Source organism: Panthera tigris, chromosome A1, assembly GCF_018350195.1.
Source record: "Panthera tigris isolate Pti1 chromosome A1, P.tigris_Pti1_mat1.1, whole genome shotgun sequence".
NCBI classification, from domain to species: Eukaryota; Metazoa; Chordata; class Mammalia; order Carnivora; family Felidae; genus Panthera; species Panthera tigris.
The window spans coordinates 195,124,067-195,148,430 of record NC_056660.1 but is presented as its reverse complement, the minus strand read 5'-3'; the positions used below and the strand labels follow the sequence as shown (position 1 = coordinate 195,148,430).

The following is a 24,364-nucleotide window of genomic DNA, read 5'->3' as shown; positions in this document are numbered from 1 at the left end:
ATCTACTTTTACCTCTCCCTAAGCAGTAATATGCCTTTCACAGGGCTGACGTGTTCATTATACCCCTCCGCCAATACACATGTGAAATTTACATAACTCTTAAGATTTCAGATTATCAGGGTACCGTTTAGATCCTTTTGCTGCCACTGGAGGTATAGGGGCACCGTTCTCTAGGAATCACTGTTCCAGCCCAATCCCTTCTTGGAACACACAGACAAACTGAAGCCCAAAGAAGGTCAGGAACTAGTCCAGCATCTCACCCAAATTGTGACAGGACAGATACCAAACCTCCTGGCCTCTAGTCTTCTGGACTAGACTTGCCTCTAAACTGCCTTTGTAGTTTGAGGGACGAGGGGAGGGCAGCGCTGGGTGATCTAGCCTCTCCTCTGGCAGCAGAATCCTCCTGCTGGAGGGGAGCCAGACCGGCCTAGTAATTGGTGAATGGCATAGGGGGCATGGCAGGGTCAGCAGCCTCCAGCACACCCAGGGCCACAGTGCCCTCCAGGCTGTGGGGCTGTGCATGGAGAGGTGGGAGCAGCCTTGGCTGCACCTTCCCTTGTAGGACTCTTGGATCTGGGGCCACTCCAGGGCGGCCTGGACACTTACATCTAGCAAGAGGCAAACGTGGGCTTCAAACCTGGTTCTCTCTGCCACAGCACATTAGCTAGAGATTGACACTGGGGTGCCCTTGCAGACAGGATGCTGGGGGAGGAGGGGGTGTGAGGGTGAGGGCAAGTTGGGCTGTGTCTGACTGCGAGCAGAATAGCAAGACCAGACCCAGAGAGGGCTGGAGAAGGGAGGACAAGAGAGAGACAGACAGACAGACAGAGCCTGAGCCCAGCAGAGTCATGCACAGGTGGATTTGTGCAAAAGGCTGAAGTTAAATCCCCCTCAGGTGTGCACAGTAGTTTCTACTGTAGGAATCACACTGCTGTAGCTCATGTACTCAGCAGCGACTCTGCAAAGCAGATCTCATCATCCCTGTTTTCCTGATGAGGAAGCTGCGACCCAGAGAGGTGAGGTGACTTACTAAAAGTAGCCTGCCAGCGGTACGGGACGCCTTGCCGCACAGGGCGTGGGAGGCGCACAGGCCGCACCTCTGGCTGGACTTGGTAGAGGAGGGCTTTCTGGGAAGGGCAGGCAGGCTGAACGGATGTGGGAGTGAGAGGCAGGAGCCGAGGCCTCACAGCACTCGCTGGCCAAATAACCTTGGCGATTCCCCAAAACCTTTCTGAGCCTGTTTCCTCATCTGTCAAATGGGTTCAACCGCACCCCCAGGCCACAGCTTGCAGAGAGAAAATAAAACAACATAACAACGTAAGGATGATATTAAAACTGAATACCTGGAACGTAAGAAGTGCCCAGTAGACAGCAGCCTGAGTGGTAAAAGCCAGGGGAGCCCTGTCCTGACAAGCTTGCCCTCAGCTGTCACCTGCCCTGACCCAGGGATTCCCAGGGCCTTCTTTGGCAAGTGTGAGCGAGCCTGGGACCCGAGAGCGTTGGCAACAGCCCAGTGAGCCGCCAGGGGAGGCGGATGATCATGCCTCTGGGGACCGGCAGCCTCCGGAGGACAGGTAGACAGGAGACGGACAGGCGGCCTCCAGGGGACAGGCAGCGGTCCCCTGAGGCTGGGGAGCTCTGCGGGGCGCTCCGGCTCCTTTCTGTTTACCCCGCTCTGTGTCTCCACCACTGAGCCCTGCCGTCATTATCATTCCTCCTGCGTTCCTTCTCCCGGGCTATTTATTTTTCTGTGAGGAAGGAATGTGGGGAATTTACCACAGGGCGCTGGCCTTCACTTTCGCTGCAGCGGCCTCTTCTGTAAGAGGGAAGCGGCCCAGACAGATGGCTGAGGACTCAGAGGCGGAGAAGGGTCCCCGGCCGATTCCGAGGCCCCGGCGGAGGGCGGTTATGTAACCCACCCGGAGGCCCCCCGGGGAAGTGGCGCGGTGCCTCCCGTCCCGGGCATGCGCCCTGTAATATACACAGTTCCGAGGAACTCTCCTGGGACCATCCCTCTTCCTTTCCATCTGGTCTTGACTTGGGGTAGGGATGGTGGAGGGGCGTGGGGTGGGGGTGGCGTTGAGCCTTCCAGCCTCTGCTGGGCTGACCCGTTGCTTGGAATGCCCCCACAGCTCCATCTTTCAAGATGGAGGGCATATGCCACCTCCTCCGGGAAGCCTTCCCGGATTCCTTCATCCTAATTAATCTCTCTTCTAGGTTCTGTGTTCTCTTAGCACTTAATGGAATATTGTGCTCTTAGGTCTAACGCTGTGATTTGAGGTTTCATCTCCCTCTTTGCCCCCAGAGGTGTGGCTCCCTCCCTCCTTCCTTCTCTCCTCTCTTCTTCCAGGATCCAAGAAGGTCTTCCAGGATCTTCTAGATCTATGATCTAGAGTCTAGATGAATCTGAGATCTAGAGGCTGTCTCCCCGGATGAATGGTGGGGCAAACTGGGAAGGTGATTTGGGCTGTGGGAGGGATCATCCTTCAGTCACTTATTTCCTCAACACTTACTGAACCCCTCCCAAGCGGCAGCCTCTGCTGAGCCTGGGGGCCTCCAGACAGGATGGAGGCCTCTCCAGCCCCAGCTTGCTACAGGGCCAAGAGAAAGGGCTGCATCTCGATGCAAGACCCAGCGTGCTAGGCCCTGGGCTGGGTGCTGGAGACCCAGAGATGGCCTAGGCCCACCACACCCCTGGCAGAGGCAATTTAGGGGAAACTATCTCCATCCACCCCCGCCCCCAGCTCACTACCTTTTGTTTCCTGGAGTAAACATTTTCTCTGGAAGGACAGGGTGTGGCAGTCCTTTCTGTACTCCTAAGGCTCCCAGGGCCAGGATGATGGAGGCCGAGGCCGGGCAGGCCTGGCTTACCAGGGCTGGACTGGGAGGTGGGAGCCTGAGTCTGAGCCTGGTTCTCTGTGAACCAGTCCCTTCCAGTTTGCTGTGCACCTGGGGCTGAACCTGACTCTCTCTGGGTCACCATTTCTGAGTCCCTAAAACTCGAATTGTAGATGAGTGTTTAGTCCAGTGGAGCAGGCAGGAGAGAAGTGGTGGCTCCCAGTCCTCGGCAGAGGACCCCACAGCAGAAGTCCAGCAATGAGCAGTGCCCGTAGCCTAAGGGGATAGCTGCCAGCTGAGGCCCATGCCCACTTGAGAGCCCTCTTCTTAGGTTCCCCCCCCAACCCAGCCACCAGCCCTGCCTGATCCCAGCCCATTTCCAACAGGGAGATACCAGGAGTTGGGCCGGGCCTGCTTCCTCTGGGCCTGGGTTCCTGAGCTTTCTCAACCTATTGCTTCTTCTGACCCCCTTCTGCTCTGAGGCCCCTGGGCCAGCTTGAGCAGAGGTGGAGCACTGATCTAGGAGTCTGGATGGATTGGTGAGGGCTTCCTGGAGGAAGTGGCAGCAGGGCTGGGCCTGGAACCGTGGGTGGGGGAAATGAGTGTGCTTTGTAGGCAGAGCTCTTCACAAGGAGGGGCCCGGGCTTGGAATCAGACTCCCAGCTCCAACTCAGCTCTGCCTGCCCCTTGCTGGCTGGGAGACCGGGGGTGAGTTCTCTGATTTTGTGGCTCTCATTTTCCTCAGCAGAGGTTAGGGAGCCTCCCCTCTGAGTTGCTGTGAAGGTTCAACGAGAAAATATATGCTAAACCCTTAGCTCAGCAGCATCTGGTGCTCCTCACACGTTGGCTATTGTCATCCCCATTGACTTTGTCATTATTCTGCCAGCACTCATGGAAAGTACGGGGAACAAGGGGGAATACAGAAGTGAAGCAGTTGAGGCCCCTGCCCTGCCCCGGAGACTCTTGCAGTCTCAGGAGGTGAGGGGGTGGGGGGGGGGGAGATGGGGGGTGGAATAAACCTAGACTGTGATTGCTGCAAAGCAAGACCTTGGGAGGAAGGGGGCAATGTGACCCACGTGGTAGGCCCTGGACTGGGCGCTGGGCCACCCTGTTTGAATTCTGATCGTGCCACTGCCTAGCTGCGCCTCCTTGAACAGGTCACTTCACCCCTCTGAGCCGGTTTCTTCTCTAACATGGGATGAGGGTTGCTGTAAATGAAGCAAGGACCTGGCGTGTGGTGAGCATGCCCTGAAGGGTAATTCTCACTCCTATGAATAATATGCAAAGTGATGAGGTTATTAAGCGGTGCATATAATACATTGGTGGGTCAGGGGAGGCTTTTTGGAGGAAGGGGTGGCATTCCAGTTAGGTGGGAAGGCTGGGGCGTGTACAAAGGATGTGAAACAGAGAAGGGTTCCTGTAGAGGGGTCGGCGCAAACCACATAGGGGAGGCAGGAACTCACAGGGTGGGCATGAGAAACACGGGCCATTGGATTTTCTCTGGCCGTTGCTGAGGGCACAGATAGCAGGTTAGCAAGCTTTCAGGCAGGCTCTGGTGTCGGGGGCCCTGAATGCCAGGATGAAGACTTGCTGTTTGACCCTCCACATCCTGGGGGGGCAGGAGAGAGAAGTGAGTGAAGCCAGGCAGAGGAAGATGAATCTGGCAGCATGGGGCGGGTAGATTGGCGGAGGAGAGATTGGGGGCGGAGAGGCCATTTAAAAAGCTGTTGCAAAATCGGTTTTCCTGATAAAGAGCTGGGCTGAGTCATCTGTGGAGGAGAGAAGTCACATCCAGCTTCTCCGTTGCCTTCGATGTGGGATTTTCCTCTCTTTGTCAGCGAGGCAATTGGCTGCCTTTCCCGGAGGCTTTGAGAACCGAGGCCGGCTCAGCATCCAGGGGGAAGCTGGGCTGCAGAGAGGACCCAGCTGGAGTGAGTAAGATGAGCACTCGGAGGTGCCTTTGTGGTTTGGGGTGTGTGACTTAGGGCATATGGCATCCCTCTCTGGTCTCAGTTCCCCTCTGGGCATCGAGAGAAGAGGCATGTGAAGACTTCTGCCAGCCTGTCAGTGGCAAGGCCGGAGCTAGGTCTGGGACTCCCATCCCTGTTCTTATGCATCTCCCATGTCCTGGCAGTCCTCCTCACCTTAGTATGAATTATTCTCCTCCTGAGAGGAGGGCTGGCAGTCTGCCACAATTCAGTCAGGTTGCACTCACTGGGACTGTGGCGTGGATGGAGAACTCCCTAGGGAATGGAGGCTGTGTCATTTCCTCCTTTCAGCCCGGAGGATATGGGGCAGGGGCTGGCAAGGCGGTCAGGCCATTACTCAGGCCCAGTTCATCTTCCTGCCCCCAGCTGAGCCAGAGGTTGTGCAGCCAGCCATTGGTTCCTTCCTGACCCCAGCAGGGGGCAGTTTACCCAGCCTGTTTACCTGTCCCAGTGCCAAGACTCCCGGGCGTCCACAATGGGCTGCCTCCAGCCAGTCTCTATTCCCACCTCTGGCTCCCTGTCCCACTCCACCCTGCTTGGGGCCTGGATACTCCCATTGACGGCAGCCGTGTGAAGAAGCATTTCCTTGAATTCTCTCCCTGTCCTGACCTTCTGCTCTGGCCTCCCTTCCCTTGCCCCCCCTCCTTCCTTCAGATCCTAGGTCCAGACAGGCCTGGTGGTCAGCAGACCAGGCAACTACCTATAGAAGTGACAGGGGTGGGAGAAAGGGCTTATCCCTGCCTGAGCACAACTGGAACTTAGGTCTCCTGACTCCCAATACCATGCTGTTTCCACTCCCCTGGACTTTCATCTCCTAGCAGTCATTTCTACCTTAGTAAGAATGAGTTTTCTCAGCTCTTCTCCTGACAGGCAGAAGGGAGAGGATGCATGGGTTGTTCTAGGCAGCTGACAGGGGAGAGGGCACTGCTGGGGACATCGATCATGAGATGAGGAAACAGGCGGTTCTGCAGACCATTATCCAAGAGCACTGGACCCAAAGTCTGGGGCTGAAAGGCGGAACGGTTAAGAAATGAGACTCTGCAACCAGACTTTGAGTTTTGGTTGGAAAGATCCGAGCCCTGCTATTTGCAAGTTGTATGGCTTTCGACAGGTCTCTCTGAGCTCCAGTTTCATCAGCAAATTGGGGAGCATGTCAGTGCTTACCTCTCGGAGTTTGGGGGGAGAACTGAATAGGGTAATGTGTGTAAAGTGTGCGGCACGACCCCCCGGGGTATAGTGAGGGCTGCCTGATCGCAGCAGCCACTGTAGCCCTTATTCTGACAGCTGTACTTGGGGCTTCTTGTCCCCCAACACACTTAGGGAGTTACCCCTGTTGGAGCCAGTTCTCCTGACCCCAGGCAGTTCTTCCTTGTATCTACCCTCACTCCTTCCTCTCCTGAAGGCCTGTCTTCAGAGCTCCCGATCCAATGTCCAGGGTAGGTCTTTCAAGGGCCAGCACCCCAACCTGAGAAGAGGGGGTGTATGGCTGGCACAGGAACAGGCTGCAGCCAGGCAGATGGGGGGCTCAGCGAGATACCTGCCCCCTATGGCCCTTGGCTACCTCCTGCTTCTCTAGCAACAGGGAGCACCGTCTTGCACCTGGCTGGCTGGGGCTTGGCGGGGGGCAACAATTCCTGTGTCTGGGGAATGTTGCATGGACCTGCCTTCCCTGGCGCCCTGCAAGTGGGGGACTCTGGGGTTGGCCCAGCCCCCTTCTCTCAGCGTGGTTTGCGCAGGGTGGCAGAAATCATCTGGATTGCTGGCAGGGTCTTGCCCAAGCCTCCTGCCGGATTCCTTTTCCGTGGAGTCACTGCGGGCTGGGGGTGGGGGTACGGGAGCTTCCTTGGAGGCTGGACTCTCTCACCCCTTGGCCTTTTCTGCTGCCCTCCTCTTGTCCCAGAACAGCAGCGCGGGGCGGGGGAGGTTCCAAGCCCAGCCTGGGGGTCAGCAGACCAGGTCCTGGCCCGAGGCCCACTCTTCTCGAAGCCTCTCGAGAAGCCTCCCAGGCCAGCTTATCCCCCAAGGGCCCTTCATGCTCTCACATTTGAGCATTTTCTAAACCCATGGCGGCCTTTAGAACCAGTCTGGGGATAGGATGGAAGCAGAGAAGTAAAAAGAAAAACAGGAAAGTGCAGGGACATTGGGAGGTCTGGATTATTCAAACAATGAAGCACTTTCCGTGAGCCTCACACTGTGGGAACCCGTTAGCCAGAAAGCCTGGTGCTGTCTGGAGTCTTGCAGAGCCGGGGGTGAACCAGCTCCACTACTTTCTGGCTTTGTGACCTTGGGCAACTCACTTTCTCTCTCTGAGCCCTGGTTTTCTCATCACTAAAAGGTGGATAATAATAGTTCGCGCTTCCATAGCGTTGTTGTGGAAATTAAATAATATGTAGAATCAACATTAGCAATTGTGGCGGAAGAAACGTTGTTGGGGCTACACAGGTGTTTATCCTGACCATACCCCAGGGGGATATGATTTGTATCTGTGACTCTGCAGGACTGTCAGGTTGGAAAGAAAAATCTGTGGCAGTAGGGGACAGAACCGTGTCCAGAGGTCGGGAGCTAATGTAAGGAGCACTAATGTAAGGAAGGCACCTCTTTAGGGTAGTGAGCTCCTTGTCGGTTGAGTATGTAAACAGAGACTTGTAACTCAGGGGCATGGTTTTGGGGACACAGGAATTATGTGGGCAGTTGGACCTAGTGACCGCCATCTTTGAGATTCCAAGGTCCCGTGATTTGGGACAATAATCCCTCCCTCTCCATAACTCTGGAATGCCCTGCTGTGTGACCTTGAGAGAGTCACATTCCCTCTCAGGATCCCGATCTGTGGAGTGAGTCTCCTTTGCTAGAAAAAGCTCTGACCCCTCCAGGGAGTAGAGAAGGGTCACCAACGAGCAGTTTCTCCCAGGGAGCATGAGCCCTCTTGCCCTGTCCACTGGGCCTGATGGCAGCGAGCAGTGCTGGCATTCGTGACCTCATCGCAGCCTCCCGGCCCTAACGTCAGTGCTCTTATCACTTCTTCTCAGTCAAGGAAGCGGGCTCCGAGAGGTGTGGTAACTTGCCAAGGTCTCACAAGTAACAAATGGCAGAGCCCGGACTTGGGCCAGGAGTCCTGGTTGCTAAGCAGGGCAGAGGAGACGAACATTGCGTGAGCCACGAAACCTCTCAAGGCCCTGCTGCGTGGCTGACTCGCCCCTACCTACGGCCCCCCGCACCCACGGCAGCAGCGGCCTGGCCCAACCTGCAAATCCCTCGTCTTTCATGGATGGGGTGATCCAGGCAGGAGAGGAGCCCTACCAGAAGGGGGCAAGCGTCAGGGACACATGGGGCAGGTTGTCCTGGACCGGTGGGCACGGGTGTGTGTGGGTGGGAGCCAGATCCTGATGGGAGGTGGGAAGGAGGAGGTTGGGGCCAGAGAACCTCTTCGGCTATGCTGCTCCGCGTGGACGTCTTTGTTGACCCTAGTGTGAGCTCTCCTCTGCGCCGTCACTCTCTGGACCTCAGTTTCCTCACCTCTACAATGGGGGTGGTGGTCAAATAGCTCCTCTGGAAGGGCCCTTGCAGCTCTGGGAGTCCGTGAATTCTGAGCCTCGCTGGCAGGATGCCTAGAAAGACTGTCCCTGGAGACCCATTCAGCATGTCATGGCCAGTGCTAATGAGGGCATGGTAGGAGGGAGGGCAGGGTCAGATTCCTCCAGAACTAATTAGCTTCCCACAGTAGGGAGGGCTGGGGGAGGATGACGGAGGGAGGAATTTTCCCAGCCACTGACTGAGCTGGTAATCTTGGCCACAGGCTATCTCATCCATCTTCCCAGTGGTCCATCTGTTCATTCATTGTTCAATAAGCATAAATTGAGCACCAACGGTGTGCCACCTGGGCTCTGGGGATTGGAAGAGAAATGGTTGCCTACAGTGAACTTACAGATTAACAGGGTTTGACCCCAGCCTGATCACCGACCTCGGGCCCCAGACTCCAATCCTAGACTGAACCTGTCCCCCACTGACTCTGTCTCCTGTAGTGGCACCCTACAAGGTGCCAAAGGGAACTTTGGGGACGAGCAGGCATCTTGAGCATGGGTTGTGAGCCCAGAGGGAACCGGTGCTGACTTTTGCTTGGCCACTCTGCTGTGTGACTGTGGGTGAGTTACGTACACAGCCTCTGGACCTCATTTTCCACTTCCGTAAAACAGGGACAAGTAATGTTGGTCTCCTAGTGTTCTTACGAGGACAGAATAAACTAATGCAACGTTCCAGTACGGTTGCTGCTGAAATTAGCCCAATGTATTACTTTTATGATATTAAAATATGAGAACTTTAAAATGATTATGGAAATAAAAATGGGAAGAAACTCTATAAGAAGAGACTAGTAACCGTGGTTACCTGATTTGTGGTGTGGATGCTCAGGGGCGGAGGGACATTTTTTTACCGCACGCTTTTTTGTTTTTCTCAGTTTTCAGCCCATGTGAGTGTATTACCTATTCTAAAAAGAGGAAGTGTTAGTGTTAGCAAATGACTATGCCGTGAAAGCGTAAAGGCCCCTAAGACAGGCACATAGAAAATGTCCTGGGGGTTCATTCATGCATTCAGTAATGCCTACCGAGTGCCCGCTTTATGCCAGGCACTATTGTAGGGGCCAGGGATAGAATGATGACCAGGTCAAGCAAGGTCACACATAGCCCCCTGAGAGCCGATGTTCTAGGTGGGGAGACTGATGATAAACCAGGAAATGTGTAAAGAAGATAATCGCAAATGATGGTGAATGCCATGAAGGAAATAAGACAAAGGGATAGGATAGGGGAGGGGAGAGTTGATTAGAGAGGAAAACCCCTCCAGAGAGGGAACATTCAGGTGAGTCCTGCATGGCAAGAAGGAACCGACATGGTATTCCATCTGGGATAAGATCATTCCAAGCAGAGAAAAGAGCAAGTGCGAAGGTCCTGGGGCAGGAACAACCTTGGCATTTCCAAGGAATTGAAAGAATGCCAGCAGGGCCGAGCCCAGTGAGTGGAGAGGGTGGGAGAGAATGGGTCAGGGATGTAGTGTGGCCTCTCCTGCTAGGGTGAGGTGTTCTTGCAGAATTTAATAAAGTACAGTATCAATAACCTTCAGGGAGAAGCCAAATAAGGGGCCGGTTCACCCTGAAAGGGTAATCAGGGGAGGTTTTCCCACAGGTAGGTGGCCTTTGAGTTGGGTCATGATGGTTGTTGGGTCAGGGATCTTTCTGAGGAGAGGGGATTCCAGGGACTAGTGAGTAAAGAGCAAATCCCAGAGGAAAAGAGCATCTGTAGGAGGGGCATGGTGGCCGTCTGTCTGTCTGTCTCTGCTCCCGTGGTTCTGCATTCCCATTTGCTAACTGGACCTCTGTCCCTCTCAACAGCATTGGCCCACAGCACCAGCCTCACTGAGAAAGATCTGAAAGAGGCCAAGGCCCGGAGCCAGCAGATCGCGGCACAGCTGACCACCCCGCCCAGCTCCAACTCCCGAGGCGTCCAGCTCTTCAACAGGCGTCGGCAGAGGGTGAACCAGTTCACCTTGGAGAACCCCGGCCCGAGGGAACGGGAACGGAAGCCCAGCCAGGAGTCCCTCAGAGTGCCCCCTGCCGGCCCTGTGGGCTACGCCTCGGGGCTCGGCCTGAGTCCCACCTCACCCCCTGAGCCAGGCCCTCCAAGGAACAGCGACCGCCAGAGCCCTGACACAGGGGTCCCCGCTCACAGCATGGAGGGGTGCTCAGAGAAAGCCAGCTTGCTGCGGCACCTGGAGAAGGTGGCCAGCGAGGAGGAGGAGGTACCGCTGGTGGTTTACTTGAAGGAGAACGCGGCCCTGCTGACAGCCAATGGACTGCACCTGTCCCAGAACCGAGAAACCCAGCAGACCCCGCCAAGCCCGCCCGCGGCTGAGGCCCACAGCCCAGCTGTAGACGTCAACCAAAACGTTTCCTCACTCAGCGCCACCCTTATCACGCCAGCCTCTAACAGCAACCACAGCCTGCCAGACGCAGACCACACAGACGTCAACCAGAACCCCCCGGCCACTGTCGCCCCGCAGAGCCAGCAGCCCTCAGAAAGCCAGCTCCCTCCCAATGGCACGGTGTCAGATTCCAAACCCAGCACCCCGTGTGCCAGCGGGCAGCCCCCCGAGCCGGCTGCAGAGGTCAAATCCAGCACCCTCCTCATCGATAAGGTGTCAGCTCCACCTACCAGCACCAACACCTTCTCCAGAGAAACTACTCCCATCTCCAGCTCTGGGATCCCAGCCCCAGATTTCTCGTCCAGCTGCCTGCTCATCGATGTGCAGCCAGGCGTCCCAGCGGTGTCAGCGGAACCTGAGCCGTCTGGATGGGCAGCCACGCCCACGCCCACCAAGCTATACAGTGAGGTCCACTTCACACTGGCCAAGCCCCCATCAGTGGTCAACAGGACCGCCAGGCCCTTCGGGATCCAGGCTCCAGGGAGCACCGGCCAGGTGGAACGGAGCCCCATGGTAGAGAGACGACATCTCGGGGAGAAGGCCCGGGCTCCCCAGCCCTCAAGCGTGGTAGACAGGAGCCCTCGGCCACAGAGACATGTGATGCCCCACAGCCCCATGGTGGAGAGGAGGCCCGTGGCACAGCGCAGCCCTGCCTTGGAGAGACGCCCCTTGGGGAACTTCACCCCACCCCCCACCTATGCTGAAACCTTGTCCACGGCTCCCCTGGCTTCCCGGGGCAGGTCTCCCCCATCCTACTCTGCCCTCTACCCCAGCTCTGACCCCAAGCCTTCTCACCTGAAGGGCCAGGCAGCTCCGGCCAGCAAGACAGGCATTTTGGAGGAGTCCATGGCCCGCAGGGGCAGCCGGAAATCCATGTTCACCTTCGTAGAGAAGCCCAAGGTGACCCCGAACCCAGACCTGCTGGATCTGGTACAGACGGCTGATGAGAAGCGGAGGCAGAGGGACCAGGGGGAGGCGGGCGTGGAGGAGGAGCCCTTTGCCCTGGGGGCCGAGGCCTCCAACTTCCAGCAGGAGCCCGCACCCCGGGACAGGGTCAGCCCCGGGGCAGCCGAGGAAGTCCTCCCGGAGTGGGCCTCATGCCTCAAGTCTCCGCGCGTCCAGGCCAAGCCGAAGCCCAAACCCAACCAGAACCTGTCCGAGGCCTCTGGGAAGGGGGCCGAGCTCTACGCCCGCCGCCAGTCCCGGATGGAGAAGTATGTCATCGAGTCCTCCGGCCACACCGAACTGGCCCGCTGCCCTTCACCCACCATGTCCCTGCCTTCGTCCTGGAAATATTCCACCAATGCTCCTGGTGGCTTCCGGGTGGCATCCCGGAGCCCAGCTCGCACCCCGCCTGCCTCCCTCTACCACGGCTACCTGCCCGAGAATGGGGTCCTGCGCCCCGAGCCCACCAAGCAGCCGGCCTACCAGATGCGGCAGTCTCTCTTCGTCCTCTCACCCATCAAGGAGCCCGTCAAGGTCTCTCCGAGAGCCGCCTCGCCCGCCAAGCCGAGCTCCTTGGACCTGGTGCCCAGCCTGCCCAAGGCCGCTCTCCCGGCATCCCCGGCCCTGCCTCGGCCCTCCCGCTCCTCACCGGGCCTCTACACCTCCCCCGGCCAGGATGGCCTCCAGCCCACGGCCGTGAGCCCTACCTACAGCAGTGATATCTCCCCTGTGTCGCCCTCCAGGGCGTGGTCTCCCCGAGCCAAGCAGGCCCCCAGGCCCTCCTTCTCTACCCGGAATGCTGGGATCGAGGCTCAGGTGTGGAAGCCTTCCTTCTGCTTCAAGTAACGGACCCTGCAGGGATCCCACTGCCTGGCAGGGTCCCCTCTCCGAGGGCTGGATGGAGAGCAGATGTGGCTGGAAGTGGCACAGAGCTGAGGGTCAGGAGTATGGGGACCCAGGGCTCAAAGGCTGATGCTGCCACCAGCTAGCTTTGTGACTTTGGGCAAGCCCTCTCTGGGCTGCAGCTCCTCCTTCCCTGCCACAAGGGTCATGAGACTCCAAGTCTGAAGGATCTGCAGTCCGATACCGGATAGCAGGGAGGGTCACGGAGAGAGAACTCCCTTGGCAGGCCGAAATGAGGCTGGGGGGCTTCCTCTGGCCTTTGTGAGCCTTAGGGATGCCAGCGTCTTGCTGGGGAATGGCCTAGAAGGGGACCCTAACACGGGCTTCTGGAGCAAACAGCCTGCCAGTGCCTCTGTGCAACCAGCCAGCCAAGGGTCTGCCTCCTCAGCTGCCCCAGCTCCCGGCGTCTTTCTGCCTGTCGCTGGCTTCTTACCTGCACAGGTCTCTCTTCCATCTCTGCCTTCTGGACACCGATTCCTCTCCGCCGCTTCAGAGAGCTTTGCCTCGGCTGCCACGTTTTCTCCTCTCGTGGGTTCTTCTGCTGGACGAGGACTTAGCCTGCCACTGCTGTCTGATGCTTTTCTTCCTGCCCCTCTGCTCAACCCGCCTCCGTGCCCTCTCCAAACACCTGGCTCCACTTTGGGGATAGCTAGAGCAGTTCATCCCAGACCCCATCTGGCTGGCCCTCAGTGTGCTAGGGCGTGCGAAGTCCCGGGGGATCCCTGAGAGAAGGGGAACCCTGTAGAAGGATGTGCAGATGTGAGTGTGCAGTGAGAGAGCCCCCCACCCCACCCCACTTATTTATATAGTCAGGGCCCTTCCAGCTATGACAGTCTTCGAGGATTGAGGGGATAGGCTGGTGCTTCGAGAGAAAGGCCTTGTAAGTGATAAGACAGTCCCCTGGAAAGAGATGGGGAGGGAAATGGGCTGTTGCCATAGAACCGTTGGAGATGAGAGGTCTGTAAGGGCGTCCTGGGGCGTGGCTGCAACGAGCTGCTTCAGGAAGCCAGGGGATCAGAAGCCTCGGCTGGGACGGCACAGGCTCAGGGTGGCCTAGAGACAGTAGAAGCATGGCAGGGGCTTGGGCAGGGGCCTAGCAGCTCAGTGGGACAGAGGAGGAGACCTTAAGGCTTTGAGGACAGGGCCGGCACTTAAGAGATCTGGATTCTACCAGATTAATTCCGTGTGTATCTTTGGGTCTCAGTTTCCCCGTATCGTGAGGGTGCTGAGTCAGGTAGTGTGAGATGCTCACCACCTCTGACACCTTTGATGTGATGCAGCCCCCAAACCAGGCTTTGTGGGCAGGGAGAGAATACAGACGCAAGAGGCAGAATTCGGGTGGAAGCTTCCCAAGGCTGGGGGCCGAGCACCACCCACTTTCTCTTCCCCAGCCCTATTTCTGGGCTCCCCAGCGGGGTGAGGGGTGGTGGAGGCGGTGCCCATGCTGGGCTGAGCCTGCAGTTTTCGTGAGCTCTGGGCTCGTCTCCATGGGAACAGGGGGTGCCTTCCTAGTGAGTTCATTCTGCCCAGAACTTTGGGGGCATGCGTGGGGGAGTCGTAAGTGAGCTCAGCTTCTTCGTGCCCGGCCCCTCCCAGGACAGAGCGAAGCCCCTACCCTGGACCCTGCTCCCTTCTACCCTCCCCCCCCCCCCCCCCCCCCCCCCCCCCCCCCGCCAGGGCCAGCAGTGGAAGAGGCCACCCTCCATCCTGCAGCTCCTGCGGCCAGGCTGGCCGAGCTCTTCCCCCAACTTTGTTTTCTCTCCTGTTCTCAATACACTCGGCCTCAAATCTGTCTTGCTTCTTTCTTTCTTCCGCACTCCCTGGCTGGTGGTCAGGACTCTCTCCTTCCCGATTCTGGCTTGGGAGGTGGGGTGGGACAACCCAGTTACCGTGTGGCGTGTCTCTGAGTACTGTTTGAATCCGCTGCGTGTCTGGATCTGCCGTGTGTATAGATGTGTGCCGGCTTGGAGGCAAGGGCTGCCTCTCTCTCGTCCCTGGGTCAGCACTTAGGGAACCATAGTCCTGTGGAAATCACATTCTTCTGTTTTCTCCTTCCTTCAGAGTTTGGCCAAAAAGGCTGTGGAGCATAGGGAAGACCCATAGCCCCTTACAGTCCATGTTTGTTTGAGTTCTTTAAAAGTGGAATTAAAAAAAAAATTTTTTTAATGTTTATTGATTTTTGAGACAGAGAGAGAGAGAGAGACAGCCTGAGCGGGGGAGGGGCAGAGAGCAAAGGAGACAGAATCCAAAGCAGGCTCCAGGCTCTGAGCTGTCAGCACAGGGCCTGATGTGGGGCTCGAATTCATGAACTGCAAGATCATGACCTGAGGTGAAGTCAGACACTTAACCAACTGAGCCACCCAGGAGCCCCTAAAAGTGGGATTTAAATGCCTTGAGCCAGAGCATATACTTTCTGGTTCCCTCAGGCCCCCTCCTCCTCTCCCTGTTATCTAATCTGGCAATGTCCCATATTTGTCACCTCCTAGCTCCTGAAAACAGAGTTTCCGCCCCTGGTGGAGAGGAGCAAACTGCCATCAAGAGTCAGAAGTGGGTTGTAGTCCCAGATCTATACCTGACTCCTTGTGTGACCTTAGACAACCCCTCTCACCTCTGGCTGGGCCTTAGTCTGCCTTGCGTCCAATGAAAGGATTGCAGAAGGCAATCGGGGAGCTAGCTCTGCTTGGTCTCTGATGGTTCCTGTCTGACGACTCTGTTCAAGCCTTCACCCCACACACATGCCCTGCGATGGGGCTGGGGCTGGGTTAAGTGGGCGCTTCTTTCTGAATCTTCACCCATGTGCATTTCCAGGGAGTTCTGGCTTATGTAATGCATTGAGAGCTTTGTCAGAAAGTGAACAGTCCTGATTTCTCACAGCTTTTTTGTATTGTGCACCCCACCTCCCCCCTCCGCCCCCCGCACAGAGAGTCAGTACCCAGACATGGCAGTTCCGATGAGGTCAGGCTCTGGCCTTCTTCCAAATGGTGAGGAGCTGCTTCCCACTGCCCCACATTCCAACCCAGGCTTGGGAAGTCAGGCTAGGGCCACTTGCTGGCCCAAGCCTTCCCCTTGTGGCCACCAAAGGCAGACATAACCCTTAGAGATTTCAGACAGGTATGATAAGTCCACCTGCCCTAGCCCGCCTTTCTCCTGGCTGCAGAGCCCTGGATGCTTGTTGATGGGCTGGGATCATGAACTCCTGGCCCCACTTCCCACAGCTGGGCTAACTGAAAGCTTCCTGGGATATGTCACAGCCAGAACAGCTCCCAGTGTCTCTGGCTCATATATACACAACTCCGACCCTGGGAGTGAAAGGGGTGGATCCCACGCTGAGCTTTAACTTTCCAAGTTGATGATTGGGGTCTTGGATGTCCCCAGGAGGTCCCTAAGGGCCCCTCCAGCATTACTATCCCATGAAAAATCTCCTATTGGGACGGCTGTACAACATTTTTCTTTAGGTTTAAGGGACCCCCTTCTGAGTCAGCCCATCTAGTAGCTGCTGCATTGGATGGAGAAAACATAGTTTATTACTTCCTTTTGATTGGGAGAAATCGGATTCTGATTGGATGAGAGGCTGACTGGCTTGGCTGTGGCGGGTTACTGATTGGGTGAAAGACTGGATCTTTTGAATGAGTCTGGATTTTGATTGAGTAGAAGACACTGAATGGACTGGCTAAGTCTGGACTCTGAGGAATGACTGCTGGTGAATCTGGGTTGGATTGAAGGCTGAGTGGACTGGTTTACTGCTGCAATCTGATCGGACGAAGAGTTGGATGATTTAGCAGATACAAGCTGGGCATGGATTCCAAAGCCCAAACCAGTGCTTCCAACCGCTTAAGCATGGTGTAGCCTTTGGATAAGAGGTGGTCACCCCCACACATTTCCTGGTGGGACAGAACACAGCAGGCAGTTTTTTTACACCTCTGAATTTCATCTTCAGATGGTGTGTACAATGGGTGTGATAATGCCAGCCACCTCATCAGGATGTTGTGAGGATCCAAGGAGAGATACAGGATGAGACTGAAACTTGTAGGCTGGAGGGTCCTTAAATAGGTAGGAAACAGGTACAATAGTATACAGCAGAGCCGTGCTTTATCACCTCAGAGATGTTCACCAACTCCGCCCCACCAAATCCACACCCCCTACCCCATGCTGACAAGAAGTCCAGTCGGGGGAGTGTGCCGTCTAGGGCAGAATGAGCCAACTCCCTTTGGTGTCCCCATCTGTCACTGGGAACTTCCTCCCTGCTTGGGGGCATCCAGGGAAAACTTCGGAGGTGACCATGGCAACCTGACAAGGGGGTTGGGACTAAGAGGGTCTTTCCCTACGCCCTTAATGATAATGATCAGTATTTTTGTCTTAACATTTTAAAATAGATAATACAACCATATGTTTCAGAAACCTAATCTTACATAGAAAGTAATACGCTAGAGCTTTACTCCCACCCCCGTGGCTGTGTACCCCACCCCGGTGGCCCCATTTCCTAACCAAGACCCACTTTGGTTAGTTTCCGGTGTATCCTTCCAGTATTTCTTTCGGGTAACTAACACCTCCTGAGCCCTTCCTCTCCTCCAGGGCATCTTCCAATACATGTAACATTCTTTTACACGAGTTATCTCATGTAACCCTCACAACAACCCCCTAACTCTAGTGCTGGTATTATACCCCCATTTTACAGAGGAGGAAACCGAAGCCCGAAGGCTTCCGGTTGCTTCCGCGGCTGAAATAACTTGCCCAAGTTCATTCAGTAGTAAGTAAAGGGGTCTGTCTCCAGAGCGAGCGTTCTTCACCACCGCTCACCTGCCTCCCCGTTGAGCGCAGGGACAGGCAGCATGGGCTGAGAGCCGGGACCCCTGCGTTTTACTGCAGGCCCTATTCCCCTGACTTGGGGGCCTGGCTTCCCGACTGTGTGCAGTGGACAACCCAGACTCGGTCCCTCCCGAAACCCCGGTCTAGAGGACCCCAGCACTAACGCCTGCCCCCGCCCTCTCTGCTCTCTCCCCAGGACCGCCGGGAGAGCCTGCCCACCTCCCCGCCCTGGACGCCGGGCGCCTCCCGGCCCCCCAGCAGCCTGGACGGCTGGGTGAGCCCGGGGCCGTGGGAGCCGGGCCGCGGGAGCAGCATGAGCAGCCCCCCGCCGCTCCCGCCGCCGCCGCCCATGTCTCCCTCGTGGAGCGAGCGCTCGGTGTCCCCGCTGCGACCTGAGACAGAGGCGCGGCCTCCCAGCCGCCAGCTGCAGGCCCTCCTGGCGCGAAACATCATCAACGCGGCCCGGCGCAAGAGCGCCTCCCCGCGGCCGGCGGGAGCCGAGAGCCTGCGGCCCTTTTCCCCGCCCGGGGCGCAGCCGCCGCCGCCACCGCCGCCGCCGCCACCGCCGCCACCGCCGCCGCCGCCGCCGCGCCTGCGCTCGCCGAAGCCCGCCCGGCCCGGCCCCGTCGCCGCCCCCGGGGCCACGTTCTCCCCGATCCCGCGGAGCCCGCTGTCCGCCGGGCCCTCGCCGTGCGCCAGCCCCCGGAGCCCGTTGCCGGCGCCGCCCAGGCCCTTCCCCTCCCGCCGCTCGCCCACAGACTCCGATGTGTCCCTCGACTCCGAGGACTCCGGCGCTAAGTCGCCCGGCATCCTCGGCTACAACATCTGTCCCCGCGGGTGGACCGGCAGCCTGAGGCTCAAGCGTGGCAGCCTCCCCTCCGAGGCCTCCTGCACCACCTAAAGCCTCCCCCGCTCCCGCTCCATCCCCACCCCGGGAGGGCTGAGCCAGAAGAAGAGTTGTGGGGCTTGGCAGCTCCTGGCACCACATCCCCAGGAGGCCTGGCCTCTTTGGACAAGGGGTCAGGGGAGTAGAGCTCTGGGCCTGGGGCTGGGGTAGTGATCCAAGTTTGGGTTCTGGCCCTTATTCGAATCAGTCATTGTGTGACCCTGGGCAAGACCCTTGCTCTGTCCGATCCTGGGCTTTCCCATCTGTTTAGTGGGCCTTTGGCCAAGGCGATCTTCACAGGTCTAGATTCCCCCTCCCCTCCCATCAGCACACACACACAGACACACACGTGCCTTGGAAGAGGTAGGGTGTTGTGCATGTGGACCCCTGGGCTTGCTGCATGCAGTCCGGGGCTCCCTATTCCTCCCTCCCTCCCTGCCTCTGCTCTCTGGAGTCTGGCAAACGAGGGGTGTGTTCAGAAGATCCTAGGCCTAAGTTCCCTGTCCAGGCCCTGGCTTGACCATCCGCCTCCCTGGCACCAAGTCCCAGGCAGGAGCAGCTGTTTTCCATCCCTTCCCAGACAAGCTCTATTTTTACCATGGTGACCTTTAGAGAGGTCTCCCAGGCCAGCTCAAGGTGCCCGGCCGGGCCCCTCTGGAGACAAGAGATGGGAAGATCCCTCCTCCCAGATCCCTCTCATGCTTTCCCCACCTCAGCTCAGACTGCCTGGGCATCTTACCTGCTGCCAGAGAGGAGAGCTGTAAGGGGATGACTTCTATCCCCAGCCCCAGGACTTGGGCGTCCAGGCATGCTACAGGTGCCTCCAGCCCATCTGTCTTTTCTGGGCCCTTCCATGGAAAGTTCTGGGCTAAAATCTGAGCTGGGGAGAGAAGAGTTGATATAGAGCTATCCACTACCCTGTGGTTTTACCTGATGGCCCTGAGTTTGAGGTTGCCCACTTGGAAAGAGGGAGGCAAGAGTTCCTTGTTATAGGAGGTATTCAAGCAGGAGCCAGGATGCATAGAGGAGATTCTAGTAGGAAGGGGATTGGCTCAGATGACCTCTGAGGGCTCTCCCAGTCCTGAAATGCATTCCATGGTGTTAGGAAGGGAAGGAGATTGGCGGCAGAGGATTGGCTAGGCAGCATTTGGGGGCAGATGAGAACGGGTGGGTGAGTGAAGGGTTAGACTAGAGTCTGCCTGTGTTTCTGGCTCCTTAGGAAATACCGCATGCTTCAGTTTTAGGCCCCAGTATGCATATCCTGCCCAGATAATGGGCACCGCTTTGCCCCATCTCTTTCCCACTACACTCTGGCCTAGCTAGTGCCCGATGCCCAGTGACCTCGAGAAGCCTGGCTGCAGGCCCTGGCCTGACCCTCAAACCTTGGTGGTTCTCATTCCAATCCCCAGGAGGGTCAGGGCATGGGAGAAATGTGGTTGAATTCTATAGTTTCAGCCTCAGGATACTAAGAGCAGGGGAGCATGGGGGTGGGGCTTGGAATGGGCTGAGGATCAAAGAGATGCAGGTGAAAGGACACCAGGATGTGGCTAAAGGTGAGGGAGTGAGTGTGATTTGGGGTTAGAGGTAGACTTACCCACGCATCAGATGATGTTAGACCTGGAACCCCTAAGTGAGGCTAGGGAAAGCTGGGCCACAGTGGGAGAGAGTTGGGAGGGGGGCTTTGGAATAAAGGAGTGATCCCAGAGGGTGCCTAGGGCCTAAGGATTGGGAACATAGGCCCTGACAGTGGGAAGGTAAAAGGGTGCTCCTGCTTGGTCAATGATGAGTGACCACATTTACCAAAGTCCCCATCTGTTTCAGGGTTCCTTGTAGCATGGGAGACTGGGGCTAAGGGCCTCTTTCAGAGAAAAGACACTATTGGGCCCCTGGCTGATGCCAAAGCATAGCAAATCCACTTCTGCCTGCATTTCCCCCAAAGAACCAGCAGGAGGCAGCCTTGAGAAGCTTCAGTTCTCCTGGCTGTTCTCTCCCTGTCACTGCCTTCTCCCAGCCCCTATCCTCTCTAACCCACTAGAGACTGCCTGTGTTCTGCCTCTTGCCTCCTGTAGAATTCATCTCTGGCCCTCAATAAATGCTTCCTGTATGCTTCTGCCTCCTGTGTCATTTTCGGCTGTGTCTAAAGCCCCTCCCTTCTCCCCATGGAACAGTCCAAGGGGCTCTGGGTGGATGAGAATGTTTGATACAGGTGGGACGGGAGCTCGGGGAGTAGCGGCCATGAAGAGAGATGGGGAACAATGGAAAAACTCCAGGCCATAGATGAAGTCCCAGGGTTGAAATCTTGATCCTGTCATCTACTAGCTGGGTGACCCTGAATAAGGCCACTCCTTATCCAGCCTCAGCTTCCCTGTGTGTGCAGAATGAGCTGGGCTAGGTGATGTTTCAGGGTGGTATTTCCCAGGCCCTCACCACAAGACACTGTCACTGAAGCAGGCAGGGCCAAACCAGGTCAGGGGCCAGTGCTCCGGGGCTGTTTCTTCATGGCAGGTTGGGGCTCCATGCAGGGAGAGAAGCCCCTACAAGAGATCCCATGTGAGTCCAGATAACCCTAGTGAGCTCAAGACCCAGGTTATCTGGGTGCTTCTCACCTGAGGGGGGTGTCCTTTGTCTAGAGAAGGGGATTGTGGCCCCACTCCCAGGTGAGGCCGAGCCTGCCCTGGGAACATCCCTCTCCTTCCTCTCTAGGAGCTCCCAGCAGAGGCTGGATGCAGGATCCTAAGGGGCAGAACGTGGACCTCCTGCGGGCCACAGCAGAGCCCAGGCTTCTTCCTATGAGTGTGTCAGAAATACACCCTCTGGGTAGCTCAGTCGGTTAAGCGTCCGACTTTGGCTCAGGTCATGATCTCGCGGTTTGTGAGTTCGAGCCCCGCGTTGGGCTCTGTGCTGACAGCTCAGAGCCTGGAGTCTGCTTCAGATTCTGTGTCTCCTTCTCTCTCTGCCCCTCCCCGACTTGTGCCCTGCCTCTCTCTATCAGAAATAAATGTAAAAAAAAAAAACGCACCCTTGGATAGTCTGTCCCAGCACATGGGTACAGGTGCTGGCCACCCCGGGGCCCAGCACGTCCTTGCCGGTCCCACCCTTCCCTGCAAATGACCCAATCTTTATCTTCAGCTGGAGCCCCTCCTGGGCGCAGTCTCCTACTGGTGATTCCCATTCCTGACACCTCAAATCAAGTTTATCCCAAACTGAGCTGAGCATCTGTCGCCACCCCAATCTGTTCCCCTTTTACCTTTCCGAGTCACTCAAGCCAGAGTGGCGTTTTCCTCGCTCCCCACATCCAGTCTCTTAGCAGGACCTGATGATTCCCCAGATACCCCTCAGGCCCTTCTCCTCTCCGTGGGCTCTGTTCCTACCCCTGTGCAGCCTCCCCATCTCCCACCTGAGCACAGTAAAATCTTCCCGCCTCCAGTCTGGCCCCCTGCCCACCTAGCAGCCAGAGATATATTTGGAAAATGCCAATCTGACCGCGGCATTCCACTGTTTCAAATTCTTCAACAGCCCTTTATAAAGCACATCTTCCTTTTGAAAAGCCTGCTGTGATCTGGCCCACCTGTCCGCTTCATCTCTCAGCCCCACCCTACCCATCTCTCAACGCTGGGGGCAAGTTCTGGCTCTGCTTGAAGACCCCTGACACTGTTATACACAATGTGGCCTCCGCCTGCAATGCCCGTGCCCCTCTGCCCACTGAACTCCCACTGGCCTTCCAGGCCCAGATCAAATGTCTCCTCTGGGAAGTGCCTTCCCCACCCCTCCACCCCCAGGCCAAGCTGGTGGCACCCTCCCCTGGGTACTCCCAGAGCACTTCCCATCATGCAGCGCAAAGGCTTGTTTACGGGTCTGACTTGGGCCTGGCTGAGCTCCTTGAGGACAGAGCCCTGCCATATTTATCTGCACTCCATAGAGAGAGACTTAGAGAATGTGAGAAGGTGGAGGGAGGGAGAGAAGGGAGGGAGGGAGCAGAAGGAGGAAAGAAAGGCAGGAAAGAAAAAAGGAAAGAAGAAATGAACAAGTCAAGCAAAGATATCAGGGGAGAATTCATTCATTCAAGCATCCATCCATCCATTCATTCATTCAACAAATATCTATTGAATTCCTATCAGGCTCCGTTCTAGGCACTGAAGATACAATTAGCAAGCTCAAGTGACTGGCAACTGACTCTCAGCATTTCCAGGTGACTTTGGTGTGTGCATATGTGTGTGTGTGTGTGCAAGCCCTTCTGTCTGCAAGGGCCTGCTGCCGGGGCACCTGTCTTCCCTGGGGCCTGGTGCTTTTAGCATCTGTCCCTGGATCCTGTTGCAGCCCGAAATAAGGCTGTGAGCCACGACAAGGCAGGAACGATTCTTGATTCTTCTCAGCTGAGGCCAGAGCCGGCTGCAAGGGCACACCCGGCTCGGACTGGACCGAGGACCACTAACACCTACATGACTACTCAGCTCTCAGCTTCCTGACAGAGGTGCTAATCTTGAGAGTCTGACCCTCCCTCCTGCACACTTCGGTTCCATCTCTCAGGTACCAGGATCTTAGGGGAGCTCGAGGAGCTTCGGGGCGTAGGCAGAGAGCATGAGCCCTGGCCCCCAAGCAGAGGAAGGGCCCTGCGGAGGGGCTGGGGAACCGGGGGCCTCAAGGAAGCTCAGTGCCTGAGTTGGGAGCGGAGGGATTCTAAGCTCTAGGCCACTTTAGGTTGAATGAGGAGGGGTGGCTGGGATTCGAGGTGGGCATAGGTGACGGCTCTGCACAGCATTTCAAGATCTTTAGGCTGTGGAAGGGAGCAGCGTCCGTGTCTGTAAGATGAGAGCCCTTCCCAATGTCCGTGCCTGTCTGTAAGGGGAGTGTTTATCAAGAAACAGACCCGTGCACTGTAGACTCCTGAGTGGTCACGGTCAGAGCACTCTCCCCTAACTCATGGCCCTCCCCCAAAAGCCTGTAGACATGCTCATGTGTGACACAGTTTGTGGGGCAGGGGGGGCGGTTATGGATGCCCCAAAGTCTATCTGTGGATCCCATGATCTAGCCCACCCTCCTTATGTAATAAGGGCACATAAGAGGAACTGAGGCACAGAGTTGGAGAGCTACTCGCACACAGTTACAGAGGAAGTCAGGGGCATGGATTGGACTCCAGGTTGCCCAGTTCAGTGCCCACTGACCAGGGGCCATGTGTGAGTGTGGGGTATAGATAGAGGCAGACTTTTTTCCAAAGGAAGGAGTGTAGAAAAACCTGGAAGCAAAGCACAGGGGTGGGTAGTGTGTCAGGGGCCTCAAGGGCTCTGCCTTCTCTCCTGGGGGCAAATCAGGGAATCTGGACTTGGAGCCTGCAGGGATCCTCTGGGGCTCTAGATCTCTTTTTGTTTGTAAATCTCCTCCAAGATCCCTGGAAAGTCCCATGAGATGCAAACTGGGGGGGGGGGGGTGGTGAGATGGAGGAGGAAAGAGAGAAGGGGTGAGGCAGAAGAGAGCCCCCTGTAAGTCAGCTGAGGGATGGGGCATAGGGAAGGGGGGCAATGGGTCTCTCAGCTTCCTTGGACCAGCCTGTGCCCTCAAGCCTCCGAGCCAAGTATTGGGGATAAAAGGACAGGACCAGGCTTGTAGACCCCAGACTGACAACCCATCCATACCCCCCTCTCCCTGACTTAAACTTCCATCTTCTTTCAGCCTCTGATTAGAAGCTCATCTGAGTGGATGACAGTGGTCTGAGACCCCCACCTCCCCTACCCCTCATGTCCCAGAGATCAGCCCCTAAAGAAAGAGTGCCTCCCTGACAACCTGTGAAGCACATTGTGTGGCCTCTCACACCTCCCTTGCCTTCCCTGGACCTCAGTCTCCTCCTCTGTACACAGAGGCCCCAAAGCCCTTTCCAGCTCAGACAGCCCTTCCTTGAGACTAGGGTGGACCAAGGTGGTTCAGGGCTGAGACTGGGTGGACCAGGGACTGAGAGGAGGTCTGGCAGGGACTAAGAGGAGGTCTGGGGGTGGATGGAGGAGGGCTGGCTCATTTGCAGGCATCTCTCTTCCACAGG

General features: G+C 56.8%; 1 protein-coding gene and 1 long non-coding RNA gene across 7 annotated transcripts in view; one reads left to right on the top strand and one right to left on the bottom strand.

Moving 5' to 3' along the window:
• Window positions 1-20,439, top strand: part of SYNPO (synaptopodin) — a 55,035-nt gene extending 34,596 nt beyond the window's left edge. For 2 of the 6 annotated variants that reach the window (XM_042994207.1, XM_042994233.1), the window contains 2 exons: window positions 10,204-12,554; window positions 17,644-20,439. In XM_042994207.1, coding sequence (XP_042850141.1) covers window positions 10,204-12,554; window positions 17,644-18,348 — 3,056 coding nt within the window. In that variant the 3' untranslated portion in view covers window positions 18,349-20,439. Of the gene's footprint in view, window positions 1-3,498; window positions 3,547-4,074; window positions 4,094-4,576; window positions 4,774-10,203; window positions 12,555-17,643 lie in introns of those variants that run through there. The other 4 variants (XM_042994228.1, XM_042994241.1, XM_042994215.1 and 1 more) reach the window with 4 other exon arrangements.
• Window positions 4,664-13,129, bottom strand: LOC122240879. The gene is made up of 3 exons (XR_006220626.1): window positions 13,075-13,129; window positions 4,983-5,081; window positions 4,664-4,747 (listed from the first exon to the last, which is right to left on the bottom strand). It is a non-coding gene; the product is annotated as an uncharacterized LOC122240879 (long non-coding RNA).
• Window positions 20,440-24,364: the final 3,925 nt, after the last annotated feature.